The 23231-nt window shown below is 39.5% G+C and overlaps 1 protein-coding gene across 1 annotated transcript in view; it reads right to left on the reverse strand.

Annotated features, from left to right (window-relative positions):
• Positions 1–6907: 6907 nt before the first annotated feature.
• The window catches only part of wdr27 (WD repeat domain 27), a gene marked incomplete at both ends in the record, with an annotated part of 36963 nt that continues 20639 nt past the window's right edge, over positions 6908–23231 (reverse strand). The window contains 3 exons of the mRNA XM_083987569.1: positions 6908–7021; positions 17681–17779; positions 20653–20755. Coding sequence (XP_083843695.1) covers positions 6908–7021; positions 17681–17779; positions 20653–20755 — 316 coding nt within the window. The remainder of the gene's footprint in view (positions 7022–17680; positions 17780–20652; positions 20756–23231) is intronic.

Raw genomic sequence — 23231 nt, forward strand, 5'->3', positions numbered from 1 at the left:
AAAGGCCCTGGTAAGAGAAGAAACCAAGAGGCCAGAGATCCTGTGTGGAGATGGAGGAAACTTTTAGTCCCATCTCTCTGTTTTTGGGAGGCATCTGAGCTAAATTTCAAAATGTCATAGCAAAAGGTATAAATACTTTATGTCATTATCATTATGTCATGTCATTATGTCAATGTGATGTCTCGTTTTTATTTATTTATTTATTTATTTGCTACACTGAGTGTTGATCAATGAAGGAATGAATAATTTAAATGATATTAGCATGAGGTGGCTACATAAAATGTGAGTCTGAACACTTTCCGAATGCAGTGCTGATTCAATCAAGGATCATTTAAGGTACCTTGTTGCCTCACATGGAAATTTGAATTTTTGGCACTTTAGTATTATGTGTGTTTGAGTAACTTGGTACATTTACCCCCCTCAGAAAACAGAAAATTGTACCCAAGTACCAGGAAGTTTAAAAACTGCTCAAAAATACTTTGACCAGCTACACCATTAAAATGCTGCACACACCACAATCGAATATGTATATCCAAGTGCATGATAGTGACAGTGTTCGTTCCTCCTCTATGAAGAATACTTCTGCGTTTTAGAACATTTTGCTTTCGGCTTTACTAAACATGACACTAATTGATGTTTATGTTCGGAGTGGATCAAATCACTTAGTGTTACGTAAAAGGGAACCACATGACGAAACCACAGAGAATTATCACTCCGGCCTCACAGAACATATTTTCAGTTTTTATGGCTTCCAACCTAACTGCTAAGTTTCACTCTCACCTCTCTTATCAACCCCGTTTCTAGCAGCTATTTTCGGAGGCACCCGTGCAACCTGACCAGCACCAAGAACAGAGAGATGAAGTTAGTGCCCAGATGATGAACACAGTGGAGCACATAGCGCCATCAAAGACCCAGACATTCCCCTCCGGAGCCGGTGGAGACCAAACAAAGCTAAGAGCAGAGTGAATATTGGACTAACATCCATCACAGACAGATACACAAGTTGGCGCCAAATGAGCTCTGTCTACTAGTTTGCCTTCGTATTGTCACGTTGGGAAGAGAATGTGCTGCATGTCAGACTTTGATACAAGAGCACAATCATTGAAAACACATTGAAGATAGGTGCAGTCAGCAGGAATGATATGTTGAAGAATACCAAATGTTCCAGAGGAGAATTTCCTGCTCATTATTGAGTCCAGGTTTTTATAGCTGGCATCCTGCATGTGCCTACACCGAAACGTTTTTAGGCATTCAGGGTAAATTAGTGTGCCGCAGCCGTGGTGAAGAAATAACATTTTACGTCCTTGTGATAGCCCGTGCGTTCAGTGCTGGAGAAAATTAGATTGGGAGACATTTTTCTTGCTGCTGAGTTGGAGTTCATTCGAGGGTACGAAAAGCTGGCACGGTGTGAAATCGAGCAATATGCTGGGACCTGAAGTTCTTCCTCAAATTTAAGTTGGTCAGGCAGGTGATGGCCATGGTTAGTTGGCCACCACACAACCTGAAAACTTAGTTCAAGTACAGAATAACAGATGACATATTTGAGCCTCTTCTTCTTCTTGATGGGTTTTCATTAGTGCCCAGACTGATCACATCATTCTCTTGAAAGCTTGTTTTTGTTTTGTTGCTTCATTTTATGGAAAAAGTACCAGATGAACATTAGCTAAGTTTTACGCAACAACAGTAATATCACAAATCGATAGCAGAAATATTAGCAGGCAGCACACATGGACATGGCGTACCAATCACATCCATGCACCCAAGTGAAGCTCAACCACATGTGCTGTTAATTCTCCAGCTTGTTTAAAGACGATTAGGGAGAAAAAACATTAAACTTTGAGGAAATAAATTCAGTCATAAAAACAAAGGAATTTGCTAATAGTGGAGGTTGATGTCGAAATGCTATCTTTTTGTCAGTGAGAGGTTGGAGTTGAGGTCGGTGGGGGTGAGTTAATGACCCTGAGAAATGTGGAGAGACTTGATGGTTTATACTCAGATGCCAAACTATCATCTCATCTCACCATTGCACCTTAGCTTAATGGAGCGCACCAAGTGTCGTAACTTTACGAGGACACTGCATGTGGAAAGACTGCGGTTCCTCTTTTTCTTTTTCTTTTTAAGGTGCAAATGAAAACTTGGAAGAATTTTTCTCTGCAGCAAAAACCGAGGAGTCAGAAATGAATGCAGCAAACTGATGACGGTGAAGCTCGCGATGGTTATCGAAAGGGTTACTATCTGAAGTGATTTCAAGTCTCATTCAGAGATCTGGCACCTTGCATTACGCACTCCTGTTTTCCCCATTTGTTCTGCTAACTCCACAAGGGTCTTGTGTTGATTTATCGGAGTGTTAAGCACTCGAATGTTTATGCCTTGCACCCTGGATGACACCATCTGCTACTAATCTGTATTTCCGTCGTTGTCTGCACACAGCAGCCCAGAACAGCTCGGGACAGAGTCAAGTACAAAGACACAGATTTCCCTGTCTGTCTCTTCCTGTGCGGCTCCATCTGGATATTTCACCAGTATTTACTAGTCCCTTCTACAGTTTACCATTCATCTTCCGCCTTTGCACTTAACTTGTATATTGCAGTCTAAGAGAGTTACAGTAAGAGTTACTGAACAGTGGGACATATGCTGATTCATTCAAGCCACTCTGCGTAACCCACATAAGGAGAAATACCAGCCAACTAACACAGCTTCTGTGTTAAAAGGCTTTTTAAAACATATTCACATAGAAATATGTGGGAAGGATAAGAAGGATCATCCTGTTTATAACATGAAAAATGTTCCACATGCAGATGCAGTGTTATGTCAAATGGTTCTTTCATCTCCCTATTTCTAATGTAGATTAGTGATACACAATATTTCATCAGTGTGCTGAAGTTTCCATTGATAATGTCTCACCTCATCCAGGTGGAATTGTTTTCTTTGTTTAGCTTTAGTCTTTCATGCTAACTCCAAGTTTCCAAGTAAACTACTGGTGCTGCTGGCGGAACTACAATATAGACCAGAGGTGAAAAATGTACTTCAGTAAAAGTACATACAGTATTTTACCAATAAATTCTGAATGCTTCCATTAATCAAGCAGAATTTAATGTTGAATTTGGTAAAGCCAGCTAATTCTATGTAAAAAGAATAATCTTATCCTCTGAAAAGAAATATGATCGACTGTAAGTACATGTACCTAAAAAACTGTACAGTAACCCAAGTGTTGCAAAGTACTTGGAAGCTCGGTTACATTCAACCACATAAAATGCAGAGAAGCAAGAAAGTCCAGGACACGAGTCAGTGATCAGTCATAAATAGTTGCCATCAGATGGGAAATAGACAGAGCAAACAATAAAGTCAAAGTTGCCAAACTTGGCAGAAGACAGTAGGAGAAAGTCCCATGCCTATCTTTAGGACTGTTTGACTGGGATATTGTAAAGAGTGTTGTCATGTGACTTATACTGTAACAAAGGGACAGGATGATGTTTGACCCTGATACCCAGTATGTTTTGCGAAAAGCCGTTATCGGGGCTGATATCTAATCCTACCATTAGTTCACAGCAGGTTTTTAAGGCAGCGTTTACAGCTCTCATCATGTAGCTCGCCTCTGAGCTAAACCACTGTTATATCCTAGCAGTGTAGCAATTACTAGCACTACCCATGTCAAAGATGATCACTTTAATATCCATCAGCCTGGCTACTTATTTCTTGTAAATAATTCATAGAACATTATAAAACCAGAAACGCATCAGACCTGCATGACTCACAGCTCTACGACAGCAGTTTTTGACATGTGCACAAATATTCCCCTCCCTTGACTTTGAGCCGTGCTGAGTTTACGAAAACAAAAGAGCAGAGATCCTCGGAGCTCTCTGAGGCATCATTAAACTGCACGTGTCTCGTGATGTATATCTTGGTTTTCTTTATATAAAGTACTCATGAGGGAAAGCGAGGGCCTGCATTCAGAACTCGGGCCGGGCCAGAGACCAGAGAAGAAGTCAACCGACAAAACACTTCACAGGGAATGTTGCAGATATCTACGGACCATATTTTTGGAGTTGGAGATGATAGTTGAATACAAAATGAACGTCTAGATTGTGAGCTCTGCACTTTATCTTCTCCCAAAGTGACAGGACAGTTTGTTCTGTTCTGTCATAATGTAGGATCCAAAGCTCTATGGAAAGTTCAGACAGACTATGATCATCTCTCTGTCAAATTGAATGATAAGGCATGGTGAGAGACCAAGCTTCGGATCAGCAGGCTTTATGATGTACGGGTGTGGCTATTCATGAAATCCTTCTATTTGCAAGTATAAACACGTCATTCTTTTCTGGTGAGATCAATGCAGGGAGTGCTCCCAAAACGACCTCACACAGACAAGGAATGTGCGCGTACGACAATATATCACTTTGGTTTGTGAACGTAAGCTCACCGAATCCTAAGAGTAGCAAGTTAATTCATTCAAGAGAAGGTAGTGATTCCTGAACACACAGACACACACACACATACACATTCCATCACGATAAAATGGAGAAAGAACACGGCTACATAAATTTGCTCCGAAGACAATTTATTGTGTTTTGTTCCAGCCGAAAGTCTCACTAAAGGAACACTAAAGCTCACCATGACAAGGCTGACTCGACCTAAAAAGCATGCACGTGCACGCACACGCACGCACACATGAACTATAAGACGTATAACAAAAGAATAGGTACCACTCGGCCCTGCATGGTGTCTTTAATGTATAAATACAGCTTTTGTGATAGGAAACCTGGCTGCTGATTGCTTATCTTAAAACCTATATTTCATCCGACCCTGCTGATGCTCATGCTGCACACACAACAATCTTGACAAGCAGTCTGTCTTGGCATTAATTAAAGCACACGGTCCAAAAAAGAGCGAGTAAATCAAAGGCAGAGCGTTCGACAGAGGACAAAGCACAAATGAGCTCTCAAGTCTCCTGGAAATTCACGTGCGCTTGAGGGAGTTAAGAAGAGGCAGCCTATCAGGATATATCACTCCATCGTCAACGTCAGATATCGTACAGATGTCAAGTACAATATCTTTTCCTAATGCGGGGAGTAAGCAATGCTTGAAATTTCATTCCATTCCAGATAGGCAGAGTTTTCCTTCATCCTCTCTAAAGACTTAACCGTCGGCAGTGTAGAGGCAGCATAGCAGAAGATAATAAGAGGTTTTCTGCGCAAGAAAACATAAAAAGAGAATTATGATCCAATTAAATGGTTGTGAAAACTCCCCAGGAACATTAACTTTGGCATTAGACTTGTGAAACTGGGACAATAAGATGAATACTCCACGTCTCCATTAGTTCTTCTGGTATAAAACGTTTTTGATTGTCGAGAAGTGATCCCAAAAAAAACATAAGCAGTTACTGTGAATTTATTGTAGACTATTATAACCTTCAAAACTCACATATCAGGATAAACCCACTTTGATGCATCATCTCATTTGAGCATTACTGAAAACAGTGGAACAGGCCATATTTAAATTTGACGGATGAAGAGGAGGAGGATGTGCAGGTAAATTATCTCACATAGCCCGTTGTGAGTAATTCCAACTATACATGTAGTGGCTCAAGTTCAAACAGTATGGATAATTAAAATGAATGCATTTGAAAAGAAGATGATACATTATAGTGTATCAACAACTGTAGCATTGAAGAATTGTAAAAAACAAACAAACAGAAAAAGAACAGTTCATCGTAATTCAAATCTTCAGAAACTATTATCATTACTACATAAAAGAATAATTGTCAGCCTCACGAATGTTAGTTGTGTAGTGAGTCTGTTTGAAACAATGTCTGGACCAACAACAAAACTATCATAATTAACTGTCTTTATTATATGATCAGTGTGAGGTATTCAGAATCCACAGCTTTAATTTTGTCAATTTGTGGGAGAGAGTGACTGTTCTTACAAACTAAAACCAGAGAGCTGGATTTGGATTTGTGGTTCTGACTCATAACAAAGACCATTGTGTAAGACTTTATTATATTGAGTTTGTTACTTGACAATCCAGTTTGTGCAATGTTAAAGTCAGACCGCAAAGGCCGTTGATTTTCTGATGAATTAAGTTTTCAACATGCATATATAATGTGATTAACGGCCTACATTTGAACACAACTTTCAGAAAGAATTAATGAGAGCTCGGTAAAAAACAGTAAAGAAGATTATAAAGTACCAACAGTGAAGCCCTTTTACAATACATTTTTCATTTCTTCATTTCATTCTCTTCTATTACAGTTCAGTGTAACTAACATTTTATTGTGACTGAGGCAGGAAAGAGTAACTGTAAAGCACAAACAATGTGGACGGGTGTGTCAGTATGAACAGTAGTGGCATCTGTGTCTCTGGCAGCTGAAATGGTTACACCCAGTTGATTTCATCGCTCTGTGTGCCTGATCTGCTAAGTAGTGGTCAAAGCCAGTAATATAGAAGTCTACATCTGTTCCATGTACAGTACAAACAAAATCTGATCCCTGATCGTGTTGCACATGCATGACCAGATGGGAATAACTCCTAATAAAACTCTTTTCCACAAACTTAGCTGTGATTAGTTGTTATTTAGTAAATGTTGCATCACGGTAAAGTGGTTAAATGAACCTGGTGAAAGATATTCAATCAAACCGTCGACAACCCTTTGGATTCCAGTCAAAAGAAAAGTGGTCTAATGATGCACATCCTGGAGGATGAGTGGGTTCACATGGGTGGCTCCTTTTGACAGCTGGAAGCACTGAAGTACAAGTACATGCAACTTTTTCAACTTGTACCTATTTTTGATCTTCATTAGACAGCAAAAAAAAGAAAAAAACCCTTGTGTTCCTCTCAGTGAAATCCTACCCAGGGGGTTGGAACTGCTTTAACAAAACCTGCATGGTCTTCGCGGCAGCCTGCTGCAATTACCCAATCGTGCTGAGGACGCTATGCACAGCAGTACTGGTGTCATGAGACAGGCAGGCCCCACAGCTAGACTGAAACAGGCTCAGCTTCCCATCCAGGGTCCCAGTCAGCAGCTAGGAAAGACAGAGAAACAAACATGACATCACGTTCAGCCTTTCACTCTTGTGGATGATATTTCCAAGGAACTGTGTCACACATCGCTCTCCTTTTTCCGACTCTCCGTTTAAAGCACCAAGTTACGTAACGGCACACCTGCTCCCTTCACCAAGGTCAAGATCCACACTGTGATTCCCATTGAAATTCTTGATTTTCCACACCTGCCATTTATCACTAAAAACATGAAACCGCCTGACCAGAGCTCTGTTATATAACTTTGTTTAATCAAAAATGGGGCTTGGGGTTCCTGCCAGTGCTAGTCATGGTGAGGCAACTGTTTACAGATTAATAAGGGACCCACACGTCAATAAACTAACATCAACCCCCACACCCTGCACGACCATTTAAGCAGACACATCTGCAAACGCACACACACAAACAAAGCACACTAAAACTAACATGTGGATGCAGATGGAGACAAGCAGACATCTGCACAAGCACATCATTGCTATATTTCTTCTTAAGCAGGGGGATTAAGTCATCTTTTTATCAGCCAGTCGAGCAGATGAGAGTGAGGGAGACTTATCTCGACGATCAATCAGCAGAGGTTCAGAATGAGGCTTATGATATCTATTCATACCTGCAGATGCGCAAAAATGGAGTATGCAAATATGAAGGAAGACCATGATTGAAGACAGTTGTTCACAAATGGCTCTATTTTCTCTTTTTGAAACGGGTAAGACCAGGGTGTCTAACAAACCGTTTCAAATCTGTCATACACTACCACTTCAAGTCAGGGTTATTTGCACAACACTTAATCCCATTTAAAGTCCTAAAGGACTGCACAAATCATAGATGATAAAAGAAAGAGAAAAACAATCCAACAAATTGCAAACTTAACAGGAATGCATGGGTGAACGTCCAGATCTGCTGTGAGGTATCAGTGTCGTTTACGGTGATTTCAGAGAGTTTGGGTCGTTGTAAAGACAGAGTATCTTTTTAGAGTCCACTAACAGTGGGAATCTTGGAAAACCATTTGCCAAGCAGTGATAAAAAACACATTTGGTACAACAATAGTCCAACATTTTTTCCCATGTACTAAAGCTGTTTTATGCAGGAGAAATCATCTTTTACCAGCACACAGATGCCTGTGCTGGGAAAGGGAGTCAAAATAGCTGAGGTCTGAGGATGACTCAAACATACAATGACTAAACTGGGGTGGATTTAATCTCCCTTTGATGGGCGATCCTTGCAGCCTTTCTCCGACAGACGCACAGAGGATTTCCAGGTGTGTGTGTTTGTGTGTGTGTGTGTGGAGCCAAAGACAAGTAAGCACAAATACATTACTCCCACATTGGCATTTGTTGTGGTTGTGTTTTTTTTTAGTGAATAACACCCCCACGAAACAAACAGTGTGACAGCTCATTTCTCTAGCTCCTCTCTATCTTCGAGAAGTCTTCTTTCACCATGACCTCCTACTCAATGACCTCGAAGAACAATAGCCGTGCTGTCTGGGTCCTGCCCCCAGGCTGCTAAAATAGCTATTTAAAACTTAAAGGGGGTCAGAGAGCAGTTCCATTAGCAACCACAGCTCTCTCCATCAACTGCAAAACCATTACACTGTGTAATTGTCAAGATTTTACGCACTCCTCCATGCAAAACATGGAGACCAAAGCTGAGCTAAGACGAGCCCAGTTGAGTCGTCTAAAAAGGTGATAACAACATTTGGAGTTTTGAAGTCATACACTTGCAACAAACATCTGTTTCCAACACATTCCACTTCTCCAACCATCCACCTCCGTTCACTGAGGCTGAAGCGAGCTAAGCCAACGTTGAGTGAATGTTTCGGGTGACCCTCGGGGTCAGCGCTAATTCATTGTAGAAATATAGCAGGGGTCGTGCTGGGCTATCACAAGTGAGTTATTGGGTTTTCCTCAACATCACACTTCTAAGAAACAGTTAGGGCATAGATTTCCAAGATTTATTAGGGGATGACCTAATGCAATCCTGTAACCACTGACATAAAGTACCCATCAAAGGTTTGAACACCCCAATTTTTTCCTTTTTTTTACTTAAATTTAAGCAGTTCAAATCTAGTGAATAACCCTAAACTGTACAAGGGTAAAGAGCTGAAGGTAAAAAAAAAAAAAGGACCAAACTATGGCTTTAGATAATGGACTAGCAGCAGCCTCCAGACTTACACAGGGATGGACTAGATAGAAGGTGAAGGCAAAGCAAACTACAAGTTCAACACAGTGGTGGAATTCTAAAATGATGTTGAGATGAACTTTCTGAACAACATTAAGAGTAAGAGCCTTGAGTGTGTTCAGCTGAAGTGCTTCTTTAACAAGAAGGTTAGATCATGATTCCTTGTTGTTTCACATCTACAGTTGTTTATTTGTTCTGTTTCTTCTCAGAAACACAGACATTTAATGATGTACATTTATACAGCACCTAGAAAACCTGACGTGTTCTAAACTTTTGACCTGTATTATATATGGTAGGTTTTCAAAGGTAATATCATTCACAGGCAAGCATTTTTCAGTTTTGCTAGGATTTGTTTTATGGGTAATTTTTCATAATGTCAACACACAGGTCATGCACGCAAATATGGGTTGCATCTTATTTTATCTGCTTGTTTATTTGTTTTTCCGTTTAGCATATTAAAGTCTCATTCAAAACTTTTTAGGAATCCTTGGATCGTAAATCAGGTTGAGAATGTGCCGGGTGTCTCACGCATATTACATAATCTAAGTTATTGTCTGGCATGTTGGCTGACTACCACGGAAAAATCACACACGCACCACAAATCAATAGTTCAAAGGAGAAATAAAAAACAATGATTCAGATTGCAATGTGGGTTAGATTTTCCAGTGGCGAACACTTGTGTCCAATATTGGCATTTTGGTTGATACGTCCAAATATCCATCTGTAAAAAACTGATATGAACACAAGGTTCACAAATGCCAACATGCGGGATGTTCATGTACATGTTGAGGGGAAATCCATATGAAAGATGGGAAAGAGCAGAGCAGGCAGTCACCATGTTTCTGTATCGACTACCAGTAAGAGAAATGTATAGTCTCTCGTCAGTGGTGTAGCCTACAGTCCTTTATATCTTATTTTAACGGCCTACAGTATTAATCTTTATGCATGACAATAGGGGCTTTAATATAACTCAGCCTCTGCGGCTCATATCGTGGAAAGTGCTTTCACAAAGTAACAAGACAGTCTGGACAACAGCTAGCTGGTAACTTCAGTAGAAGAAGCAGAAGCTGCTTCCCACCACTGGACACGGCTCTTGGTGAGTCAAGGAATGAAGACTGATGCTGAACTCACAAACATTTATTCGAAACGGGTAAACACACAGCTGCTATGCTAACATTGGCGATGTAGCTACACCAAAACTTACAAAGAAGCCCTTTCATTCATAATTTCACAAATAATGTTAAATTGATTATCAATGTTTGTAACTAGTTACTTTCTAGAAGAATAAAACACATTTGTTTTATTTTTTGGAATTGATATCTATAAAAGCTATCAAAGATTAAAAATCATATTGGAGATGACATGTAATATGTATTTTTATTTAATTTTATTGAATACCACTTAGGTTAGCATTAATCTAATGGCAGCTATAATCATACATATTATTATCATATTAATGACTATAACCAAATACTGGAAGTATCTGTAAAAGTTAATAAATGTCTGTTTTTGCCTGTTCATCCTACTCCCCCCTCTAGTCAGTGTCTGTGCAGGTGGAGGTCTGAGTGGACGTAATGCAGAGAAACACAGATACGATCAGACTCAAAGCATTCCATAGTTTCATGCATCAGAGGACCAGTTCTGTTAATAACTCAACCATTTTAAAGGCAAATGTAATGCCATCACAAAAATTACAGCATGATGGGTCATCTCTCATATGTTATCTTATCTGCGTATCTGCGTGACGTTTATTTGTGAAAAATAGGTGTATGTTATGAGAAAGGAGGATCACAATACGCTTGTTTGCGGTTTTTACAGCATTAGGACACATCAGTTTGATATCTGCATTCAAAATATTAAGGTAATTTTGTCTTGCATTGAAACAAATGTTGTGTGCCATTTAGGTTAACAGGGGAAGAGGACTATCTACTATGGCCAAGTGAAAAAACGCTGTCCTCCAAATGTGAACGGGTTTGATACTTCTTGTAACTTTGCAACTAGATCCAAACTTTTTATTTCCTCACTTCCTGTTCATTGCAGTTCCAGCTGTGCTGAACCCAGGCCAGTTCAGAAAGGCTGTCTCAGCTCAGTCTGTGTCTCACTCTAATGTGACATTCTGGACCAGACAGCAGAGTCCACCTCTCTATTTGCTGTCTGGCCACTACAGTAAGAAGGGAGAGTTTTGCTCTCTAGGGTCAGGCAGAGAGGAAACGAAGAGATAGAATATGAAAAAAAAACGACTAACCAGTGTGAACAGCTTTTCAAATGACAAATAGCCACAAATGATATGATACAGTGAAAAGGTCCAGTGGGACACCAGCTGCATTTCTGACTGCCTGCAAAGAACAAAGATGATCCATGCTGACATGGAGACAAGAGTAGGACTGAGCTTAAAAGCCAATGAGATGATTCACTCATTGTTCATCTTCCTTGTTGGGACAATAGAACATGTTAACTTTCAGAGACAGCTGCCTGTGTCAGTAAGCGGTCAGAGTCCTGCACTAACTCCAACACATGAAGTGCAAATGAGGTCTAAAGTACTTGAGGGAAAGAGTTCAGAACCTTCTCACATAATCAAAACACTGACAATGAAAACTGTACTTTCCTTTTAAAAAGAGCTCTAATTTGGATTTTTTTTTCTCATCTCCTTCCAACAAAAACAAAAAATTGACAGATACGTGAGTTGCTGAGTGCAGCGGTGTCCTGGAACAGATAAGGGTTTAGTATCTTACTCGGGGGTATTTTCATAGACAAAAACACATTTATTCAAAGACAGGAAACCCTAATGACTAGCTCATTTTTGTCTCATGTTTTTACGTACCATTTCTAATATATACTGTAGGCTTCAGCTAACATTGAAACTTCAAGTCACTACATGTAAAAAACTGCCTGAAACAAGCACACCTGGTTTACGGTTATTCAAAGCAAAATCCCTGTTTTTTATTTGATGGCCATGGCTAGTAAATGTCTTCCACTGCATCATCCTGTCCACGTCCAGAAAGTCTCCCACAGGTAAGTTACAACTTTTACAAATGTTCCAATTCATATGAGTCACATTAAATGAGGGCTAACATAACATATGGAGACTTTTACACAAGTAAAGTTTTTTTTTTCTTTTTTCTTGAATCAGTTTAAACTTTTCCATAGAAATGTGGATTTTTAAAAAAATCTTTACCTTTGTGAATTGATATTCATCTGTTTTAATGTTCAGATTGTAAAGAACAAATTATTAGAGTCTCCAAATCAAATGATACTTGGTTCCTTTTTGTTTATCATTACTAGGGATAGGTCAGTAACCTTTAAAAAAAACGGTGAGACCAACAGGGGTTTGGGCATTTGCAGCCAACACCAGTGATCGGATTCCATAAGAATGTCTTTTCACAAGCAGTTCACAGTAAAAAAGGCCACCCATGAAAACTCCAATCTGAATGAAGGGCCAAAATGGATGTAGCAGTAGACAGGAGGTTTGTCACATCAGCATTGAAAACAGACCACTGAAAATAAAATTACGGGGGAAAACACTGTCCTCCACTGTCCTTCCAGCAACACATCTTCACTTCACAAGAGGCTGACCTTGGCTCGTACTGTACAGAGGTTTCCACTGCTGATGTGGAACAGTGTAATTGGAGCCATCGACAGTTTGGGATGAGATGGTAGAAATCTGAGTAACCCAAATACAGCGCAAGTCCATATGGTCTATTTCTATTGGGTGACCCAGTAACCCGCTTCTGTAAAGTCACTGTTGTTTCGCCTCAGGCTAAAACATTTTTCTTTACCTTTACATATGATACTACATCTCTTCAAACCATTGGAGGTACATTTTCAACACTGTTTTGTTTTCAGTCACTTCTCAAATTGGACAAAGCTTTGCTTGACTCCAAAGTGAGAAAATATCCTAACATTAGCTAGTCAACTTTTACACTAGCACTTTTAGGTCCAACACAGGGGAGCTTATGAAACTTTACAGTATGCCATTTGAAATCCCAACAGCATTTTACAAGACAAGAAAGTGAAGTGACAGTAAAAGTTGGGATCTCTCATTACAGACTAAAGTACTGAAGTCAACCTGAGGGAATGAACCCTTGAGCTAGATCTGCCTGCTTGATGGTCTTTTAAGTATTAGGGTGGAAAACATGAGTGAAAAATGAGTGGAAAATATGCATTGCATTATCTGTCTGTTCCCTGCATCGGAAGGTTCCCACAGCAGTAAATATGGAGAGCATCTGGCACTCAAGTGTGGATAAAAAGCAAGGTGAGCACAGGTTGGGAACACCTTTTGCCAATGTTTTTTTTTATGTCTTGGTAAGGAGAAAGCACATGCTCAGGAAATACATCAGTGATAGTATTATGATATCACGAGACCATGGTCTCAGTTAACCGTTAAAACTGACTGGCTGTTGCCCAGGAATTCTTCTTACTTCAACTCGTTTTTCATTAACACGTCTCTCCTTTGGCCACAAACAAAAGAAATTTTAAGTTAAATATTCATGCATCCATTCCAGTGAGACATTAGATCAACCAACTCAAAGTTAACTAGAAACAGGCTCTCAGAGCAGAGCCAGGCATTTAATATATCAGTAGTAGATCACATGTCTGAGGAGTCGGAAAGAAACACTTTTCAGTTAATGTGAAGAAGAATTTGTTGAGCGGTAACTCTCCTATCCATCTTCCTCTCTTAGAAATAGATAGAACAATGCTCATGACAAGTACATTAAAGTGAGAGTGTGGGTGTAACTTTCTGGATTCTATACAGGTCAACTCCTTAGCATCTTGAAATAATTATAAGTCCTCACGTTTTCCCATATAATGTGTGAATATTTTCTCAGACACAGACTGATAAGTTGTCTCCCATGTCTCACCACCTCATAAGAATGAAGGGTTGCATAAGAAGCCTTCAAACAGAGCGTGTTTCATCTCAGTTTAGGAGCATTATCAATCTTCAGTACTGTAAGATGCATTATCAACATTTAACTAGTTTTTCATCGCCATCTAATTCCAACTGGTGGCGAATTTTAACCTACATTTTAAGATTCCCAAACTGAAACATATCAAATTTACCCTGCCCTGTGGTGTGGAACTCAAACATCTGAAGGGAGCTCGGAGAGGCTGCTGCTCTGTGTCAAAAGGAACCAGTTGAGGTGGGCATCTGATTAGCCTGCCCCTTGGGTGCCTCTGTTTTCCAATAGAGAAAAGGCCGTGGGGTAGACCCAGAGATCGCTGGAGGGATTACATGCCCCATCTGGCCAAGGAATGCATTTGGATCCCTCAAGAAGAACCTGAAAATGTTGCTGTGGAGAGAGACTCATGGAATATCCTGCTTAGCCTGCTCTGACCACAACCCCATCCCAGACAAGCTGAAGAAAATGAATGGATGAACTGAGGAATGAAGAATTACCTTCCTTTTTTTTCACTTTTAGCAATAACGGACTAAACCACAACATCTTCTGAGCTCATGTCAAACAATCAGTTTCCACAAAAACTGAACTAGCTCTGTCCAGTACCGAAGACTGCGACAGGGGTGAAAAGGTAAGAGGACCTCTTATTATAACAGGTTTTTCAAACCACAAATGAATTTGAAGAAATTAAGGGGCACATGATGTGAATCTTCAAGTGAATTTTCAAGAAATAAGGATAAGGCCCACAGAGACATAAAACAGGCCACAGTGGAAGAGCAGCAAGAACAAGATAACTATGCGCTTATTGCATTTAGAAAACTTGCAAAAAGCTTGTCAGCAGAATTGCTTGTGCCATAAGAGGCTATTGAAACCACAGTATTATTGGTCATTGGTAATTATACCAAATGCAACAAAACAGGCACGAAACCCACTCATAAGACCCAGGTACTGCCCATAAATCCAGTAAATACCACAGCTCTCTCTCTCGTGCTATTCACTTTGAATCATGGTGTTCCCATGCGGACATCCTGATTTCCAACGTGGGAAGACTTGTCATGGCTCTTTATTTAGCTGCAGACCCACTGGAGCCCTCCAGGTTTTTCACACATTTGTGAATTTTATTACTTCAATCTGGTCAAATTTTGCAGGTACCTGTAGTATGAGATGGGCAGTGACATAAATCTGAGAAAAGAAATCAATCAGAAATGACCTCATGAAAAATTACACATGAATATATCTGCTGCACAAATCTGAACATATGTAAAGAAATAGTTAGATTTCCGTATGGAAATTGTTTGTTGAGGTATTACTGGTATATCACTATGGCAATTAGATTTATGTGATTATGTATTTTAATCATAAATACATATAACAATTTTAAATAGAATATGCACAATTCAGTCTAAAGTGCCAACATTTAATGATTTCTGGGGTTTTCTGCTTTGACTGCATGTCCTATCAAACAAAACAGAATGTACAGAGGTACTGATGAGGAGTGAGCATGTTCTGAGTGATGAAGTGTGTCTTCAGATTCTGCAGATCACTGCAATTCAGCCAGTAAATGGCTACGGATCAAACTTTCCACTTTCAAACTTGGAAATCTGAACATATCATTGTGCTGCAAAGTTCAATTGAATGGAGTTCCACAGATGGACAAGCAGGTTTAAAACATGTGCTTCGAGTCTAAAGACAGTCAACAAGAAGTCTCAAGAGGTTGTGATGTTAGATTTTAAAAACTGTCTCTGTAAAGTTACTTGCTTTGAACAGTTACAAAGTGAAATCATTAACTGAACAATGAAACACCCTGGGAATACTCTGGAGATTTTGTTGAAGAGACTGAAGGATGCTGGCATAAAGTAGCACTGTGATCTCTGAATCCTTATGACAATTTGAGATCAACCAATTTCTTTGTCCTGTGGTAGCTTTACTTCACGTTTTTATAGTAAACAGGAAACGTATATAAAACAACTTCATTTTGTTTTCAACTAAAAAATGATGACAGCGACAAACAGAGCATTTTTGACATTTGAAGCTCAATACTGAATCTTGTCTCTGTTGAAGGCGGAAAAAATGGCATAATAGTAAGCTAGGATTCAGGAAAATTGACTAACAGTCGTGAAACAAAGTGAAAGTCAACAAGCACATCCCTGTATTGACTGTGCAGCCAGTGACAGGCTGGAACAGCCCTGCAGGCAGGCAGTCAGTCATTCAAGTGGATCAGCACAGGGCACACAGCGAGTCACTAGATCCCACGGAATTATGGTGCGGAAGAGCAGTAATCATTATCTGATTGGACTATAAACTAGCTACCACTGCTTAAACCCACAGAGTGATTTTGGGGATATTCATGTTAAATTAAAATGGTATTGGTTTGGGAAGCTAACATTGTTGTCTCAGTAGCGTATAGGGTGTATATATTTGTTAATGCTGGGTATTTATATTCCCATTTTTTTGTATGCAAGTAATTTGTTTTGTCAGCTATTTTAGTATAATGTACTACATATACAAGGGCAGGAAAGGAATATGCACCCACTGAAACACATACACACTAGCACATAGAACTACAGTTATACACCCATCCCACACACATGCAATGATACAAAGAGCCTGTTATTATTTCTAGCTCAGTCCTTATATTGAATTCCTTTATGGCTACCTGTAGAGATCCTGTGAAGTCACTGACATAAATTCCACCCACCCTGAAACTGTGGGATGGTCTCAATAAGCCCTGCTATGTGACCTCAGCCTGAGGATATCATTCCTCCTTTACAAACACTCAGAGTCCACAGCAAGTGGAGATGATGCAGGCCTGTGCAACCACCTGACTCACAATATTTCTGTGTGGTGAATAGAGTATAACTTTAAGACCATGCAATGTGAATTTTGTTTTCAACTCACCTCATATTTCATCAGCTAATGACATGCCAACATTTCTATTTGTTAATTTCCCTAGTGCACTTAAAATTAACGGTATATCTCTTTAAATAAGATGTCAGAGGTGAGGCGGTTTCTGTGGACTGAGGATGACATGACCTCTGACTGACACTACTTATCACCTTGACCTCTTCCAAACATTTTTCCCTTCATACCTAAGAACAATTAAAAACAAAACTTTCACATAGTCATAGCCAGTGATGTCATAGCTTGGATGTGCAGGGGAGGATTATTCCCCCTATTTTTTTTATTTTCTATTGAGGTCAGCTTATTGTTTAGGATGCAGATAACAATATCCACCTTGCCAAATGAAAACAAGGATAAACAAAGCCTTTTATAACTGCAGTATTGATGAGCCAGCATAATGAAAGGATAGAGTCGAGAGCGAAAGACACATTAACACTGTTGCCTGTATGCGTGTCCCCTGGGGTGTTTATGCAGAGTTAACATAGGCCAACATCTGGAGAGTAAGAACGATCTCTGGTTTTACTTTGGCTGTCTGATGTCAGTAAGGGAAAGTCAAAGTAAGACATTCACTATATCTGAGCAAAAATATTTACTCTGATAAGGAAAATTACAGGGATGTGGAGAGTGATGCGCTATTCAAGATGATGCGAGATAGAGAAATGTTCTTCTTACCTCTGGTTTGGCAGGGTTGAACGCCACACTGAGCACTGTGTCGGACTGTTTTTGGAGTTTGTGGAGGTAGCTGCTGCTTCGGATGTCATACACATAGGCCTAAAAAGAATGAGATGGCCTACATGAACAAAAGCAGGAGTGAAATGTACCACACAGTGATGTACAGATGTGGGACATGATGACCCTACATAATGAGTTAAATTGACCCACTTAGTGAGCTCATTATAGGTGTATATTACATACTCATACAGGAATACAGTACATACCATACAAAATGCAAAAACACAAACACATTGAAAGAAATGTTGCTTTAGGGATAGTTTCAACTTTGATGGTAACCCTTGGCTGATCCTGTTTAAGTTTTGCAATCATTCTGAGTTTGAACTCCATCACACAGATGTAAAAGCCAAGCTCTATGCACGTGCAGTCAATTGTGTGTGTACACAGCTATGCCATGTCCATTATTTATTTTTTTAAATTCTTTTTGGGGGCGAAGGGGGGGGTCAATAATAGACTATCGAGTCTGAACACCATAATAGCTTACTGTAAATATTCTCACACTGATTACAGTTTTCTTGATGATCACCAGACATTTTTGACTATGTTCAGAGATTGGCTAGACAGTGAGACTTGGCGCATGATGATATCAGTAATCAAACACATAAAATCATGCAACATCTGTGCCAGAATCAGTTATCCCTGCTGCTGAATGAAACCCAAATGAGCCTGGAGTTCAGGAACTATGTCTGGATATCGAAACAATATCCAACATTTTTCTCACTGACAAACAAACTGTGTATCAGAAGCTGTCACCAAATAGTTTCCTTGCTAACAAAAAATGGTCTAAAGTTAGTAACATTTCCTGATTTCCCTGCTTGTAAAACTGCTTGTGTTACGGTAACTTTAAACCATGATTCCAAAAACTGGTGTTTCACTGCACATCTGGCTGAAAGTTTCAAATGTGATGTATCCAGCAACGAGCATCAGTGATGGTCGTAGGTTCAGAAATGTTTTCTGTTGCACCTGTAGGTTAGCCCAACATGTGATTCTACATCAAGTTCAACACATGAAGTTGTGCTTTAAACGCAAAATCTTTATAAGCAGAATGTGCAAGTGTATAGAAGCATCATCGCATGCTGCAACACTTCCTGTCTGCAGTAAATCCAGAAGGCATTGCAATAAAAAGTGTTGGCTATTGAACCTCTTCACAAACTAATAGCACCATTGAGACTAATTGAAAATCCACACGAACCCTTTCACATAGTTTACTGTTATTTTCTGATTTGAGGCAGTAAAAGCCTTGTTAACCGATCCTTTATTTGTTGGTGTAGATTTGACTCTTAGCACCAACTGCAAAAAAGAACATTTGCATACTTGAAACAACACTTAGATCTGTAATATTAGAAAATGTAAAAGTGTCATCACCTTGTTAGCACAGTTTTTTTTTCTATTTAAGTAAAATCTGTGACTTTTAAGCCTCATTTGTTTGCTTCACTGCCATGAACACAGATAAAAATAGCTGTGGGGATGTTTGTTACCAGACGGCAACACATCAGATCCCTGCAGCTGTTTTATATTATGTTTCCCTGAAAAACGCTTTGTCAAAAAGTCCATGGGTAGAGTGTCTCCTGTCTGAGGCATATGACGTGTGTAGTGCCTAGCAAGGCATTAGATACTTGGAAGGAAAAGTTTCTGGTATGCTCAAATATAACAGAGATCCCCAGATGTATCACTTCACAGTATATCAACAGTAACTGAAGCAGAGAGCCTGAGGTATGAAAAGTGAGAGAGTGGGCATACATCTTGGCACTGCCATCCTCTAAAACAATCGATTTAATAACAAATGATAAGAGGGAAGGTCAAAGCAAAGGAAAGCAACACATATCTCGACTAAACATACGACAGGTTAAAACTGACCACAAAGAAAGCACATTCAGTTTCGACTGTTTTTGGCCTTCTGTTTTTTGGAAAATGTGTAACATGATCTAGGGAGTCTTTTTCGAGTATTCATGTTTTTTTTTCCTCCATGATTGCTTTTTGATATATTAAGACAAGTACAAATGTGCCTGGCTTATAGAAGTCTCTGGGCAGCTACAAATAAATACGGTGTAGCTCGCTACACTATACTCTCCCGATTTCTGCGAAACGTTGGAAATGTCCGATGTCGACAGAGATGCTCTCAAATGTCCACGTTATGCGCGGTAGCCATAATTAATAACAAGCACATACGGCAGAAAAGAAGAGAGATGGTTAAGGAAAAGGGAGGCAGTCCTCTGAAAATGTCTTGAAACGAGTAAAAGGCACTGTCTGGAAAAGCAATTAAACAGTTCTGCTTCAACATGAATGCTGAATTTGACCTCTATGGAAAAAGGCTCGATTCCAAATAAAAATCTCTGAGTCAAGCACAAACAAGCCTCACCTAAAATGGAGATGGAACTGATAAAGATATGTTGCTGTCTTTCTCATTTACAAAATCAAATGCGATCTAAAGGTTTAAAGCATAAATAAACATGGTAACTTACTGTCATCGATCACTCATCAGAATACTTTGCTGCTGATGTGAATTTCTGCCCCAATTTAACACACATGGCAGCATAGACTCATCTGCCCCTTTACCTTATGGTATTGTAAACCTTTGTGAAAACATCTGCAGTCCCAGATGTTGTGTTGCTTTCTTAATGGCAGATTCATCAAAGTCTTGACAAGAACTCGCCTCTAATAGAGTGACATATTTGTTAGCATCTTTGTGAATAATCCACAGTGTTTATGCTGTGGGTGGATTTGATGGACAGCCTCTTAAACTGCTTTGTCATCTCATTCAGTTTCATATAAATAAAAAAATGTATTATCATAATAATCGATCAAATAGTGCTTACACAAATCCTGACCGCCTGGGATAGTTTGGCTAGAAAGGTAGAAAGAAAGGGAGAATGAAACACAAACTCTACAAGGATAAACATATCAAAACTTACACAGTTATCCTCAGAGCCGGAAGCAATGAACCGGCCGCATGGTGAGATGGCAGAGGAGCATGCATGGCAGCGATTTAGATGGTTGTCATAACGTCGCACACACCTGAGGAAGTGATGCACACAGGTTAACAAACTCATTAACTCTATGAACCTGGTGACATTATCTGGTGAAACTACATTTTGGTTCAGTTTCATTTATTTCAGTGTTGGCTTTGTTTTGTTTTTTGTTGTTGTTTTTTTTATTTCACTCAGACCTCTGACTGTGAAATAGAGAGGGTCAAGTGAGATGAGAAGTGAGATATCCTACCCAGACTTTGCATTTTACAAAGATCTGAAACCAGCTGAAGACAAGGAGTTTAGCATGACTCAAGTAAAACACAGGAAAAGACGACGTAGTAGATGACGAATGGCCCCCACGTGCAACTTCTGCACTGTTTCATTTGGTTTGCAACAGCATGTAATGTCTTTACAATGCCACTAACAGCTAGTTGAGCTAGGGTTTCTATATGGGCTGGCATTCTGGCTCTGGTGAGAGCTTGTCATTCACATTCACATGCTAATGTCATTAAGCTGAGGCAAAAGTAGGTCATATTCACTGGTGAATGTGAAGAAATTTGATATACCCAGTCTGAGAGAGTTCTTTAAATATACACAGGGTGGACACATGGGAACACATTCATTTAATTGCTAAGCAATAAACACAACCTTTATGAATCTTACAATGTTGAACTGTTATTAAGACTGAGTCAACATATTTTGTGGTGCAGTATTCAGTGGGTCATGGCTGCACTGGATCTACCCATGCAGCCCTCAAAGTAAATTTGGCCAGGACTGACAGCTAATGCAGCCACTAAAATGGGAAAACAAGATTTGGCCAATACCTATGAGTGCATTATGCTCATAAAATACCCTGTAAAAAACTGATATCAACATCTTCTTTGTTGTTTTCACTCATCTGTTTGCTTCTCTCCTACTCTCTGTGCTCACATACAGTTTTCTAATACAGTTCAATTTCCAATAAGTTTGAAAGAGTTCAACAAATTCAATGCTTCCTGTAATTGTTTCAAATTAAAAACCCCTTTGAGGTTTCAGTGGACAAAATCCCTTTATTTCTTAGCAGGGGTTTTTATAACTGCACTGATGTGCTGCTTAAGTGTATTGTCTCACTGCCAGTTGCTAGTGTCCCTGTTGTTCAGATGTTATTTAGATCTGCTACTTAATTTAGCTTAGCAGTTACCAATTGATTCTCTCTATTTCCTTCCTCTTTTCTGCTCTCTCTGCTTGGTATGTTTCACGTTTAGATATTCTTCTCCCTCCTTTAAGAATGATGGTGCATATTTTATTTGCTGTAATAGAGGCAAGGCCCTGTGAATTGGAAGCTCTACTCACTTTGCTTGCAGTTCAGTCCAGCCACATACCATATTTACACCTTGTCAAAAAAGTCTCTCAATGTAGCGACATAATGTGCTAATTTGGCAACACTGCAGGCTGTTAACACCTGTTAATGACTGTGGAGCTGATGGATTGGTGCTAAGCCATTTGCAAGAAGACAAAGAACCAAAAACATTGAATTTGATGTTTAGAATATTTCATTGTGTAAATACTTCTGAATGTGACCAGGTTAGCTTGAATTACAAGTATAACAAATAGCGTTATATTGTCTCCAGTTTGAACTGCTCATGACAAAAATAGAAACAAATCTGACCTCTGATCATTTGGATGCATAACAAGATGGATGAGACATATCTGTTTCTAAATCCCAATCAGTAAATCTGGAGGGTCTGCAGCAGAGCTGACACAACCTGTCACTACCACACTGACGAGAAGCAGTTTAAAAAGTTTGAGTAAACACTCATCTGGTTTTCTAGGTCAGAAAGTGGATCTAATGTTTTGACTGAAGGAGCGGAGATGCTGGGCCGAATCCCACACACATTCTTCGCTTTTTGTGAGTGATGACTATTCGGCATTTGCCTGATGACTAACACAGGTTGCAAAAGAGGGTCTGATTCTCTTGAGTGGGATCCTATGTGGTTCCTGAATGCACCTGGGTATTCAGTATCAGTCATCAAGGTAATCAGCAGGCTAATCATGGGTCATTATTTGCAGCCAATATATTTCACCCAATTTACCTGTGTCAGTGCAAATCAGGTAAACGCTTGCTTTTTATTGTATTATTTGATGTTATTAAATATAAATAAATCTAGTCATAGAATGCATTGCTCAGCATGAAATTATCACATGATGGAAATTCCAAGAGATTTAAGGGGGATACATCAACAGGCTAAAGAGAAACAGATCACCATCTGTTCTCTCTAGCTTTACAGTCCGTATCTGAGTGGATCTGATCTTTAACCATGCAAAGGGCTGGTGTGTAGATCCCTAAACTGGAACCTTTTCTACAATTGCACCACATTTAGACACTTTTATCTGGAATTGTAAAGGGTAAGTGAAGTGTGGGGGGGTTGAACAATAAACTGTAACCAATCCAGTGGTTTACATAGTTTATAAACGTGTGGAAAACCATTACCCTCATTCAATCTTTGATGGATACACACGGGTATCATGCATGTTTATGCTTC

The sequence above is a fragment of the Trachurus trachurus genome (genome assembly GCF_905171665.1).
Source record: "Trachurus trachurus genome assembly, chromosome: 15".
NCBI classification, from domain to species: domain Eukaryota; kingdom Metazoa; phylum Chordata; class Actinopteri; order Carangiformes; family Carangidae; genus Trachurus; species Trachurus trachurus.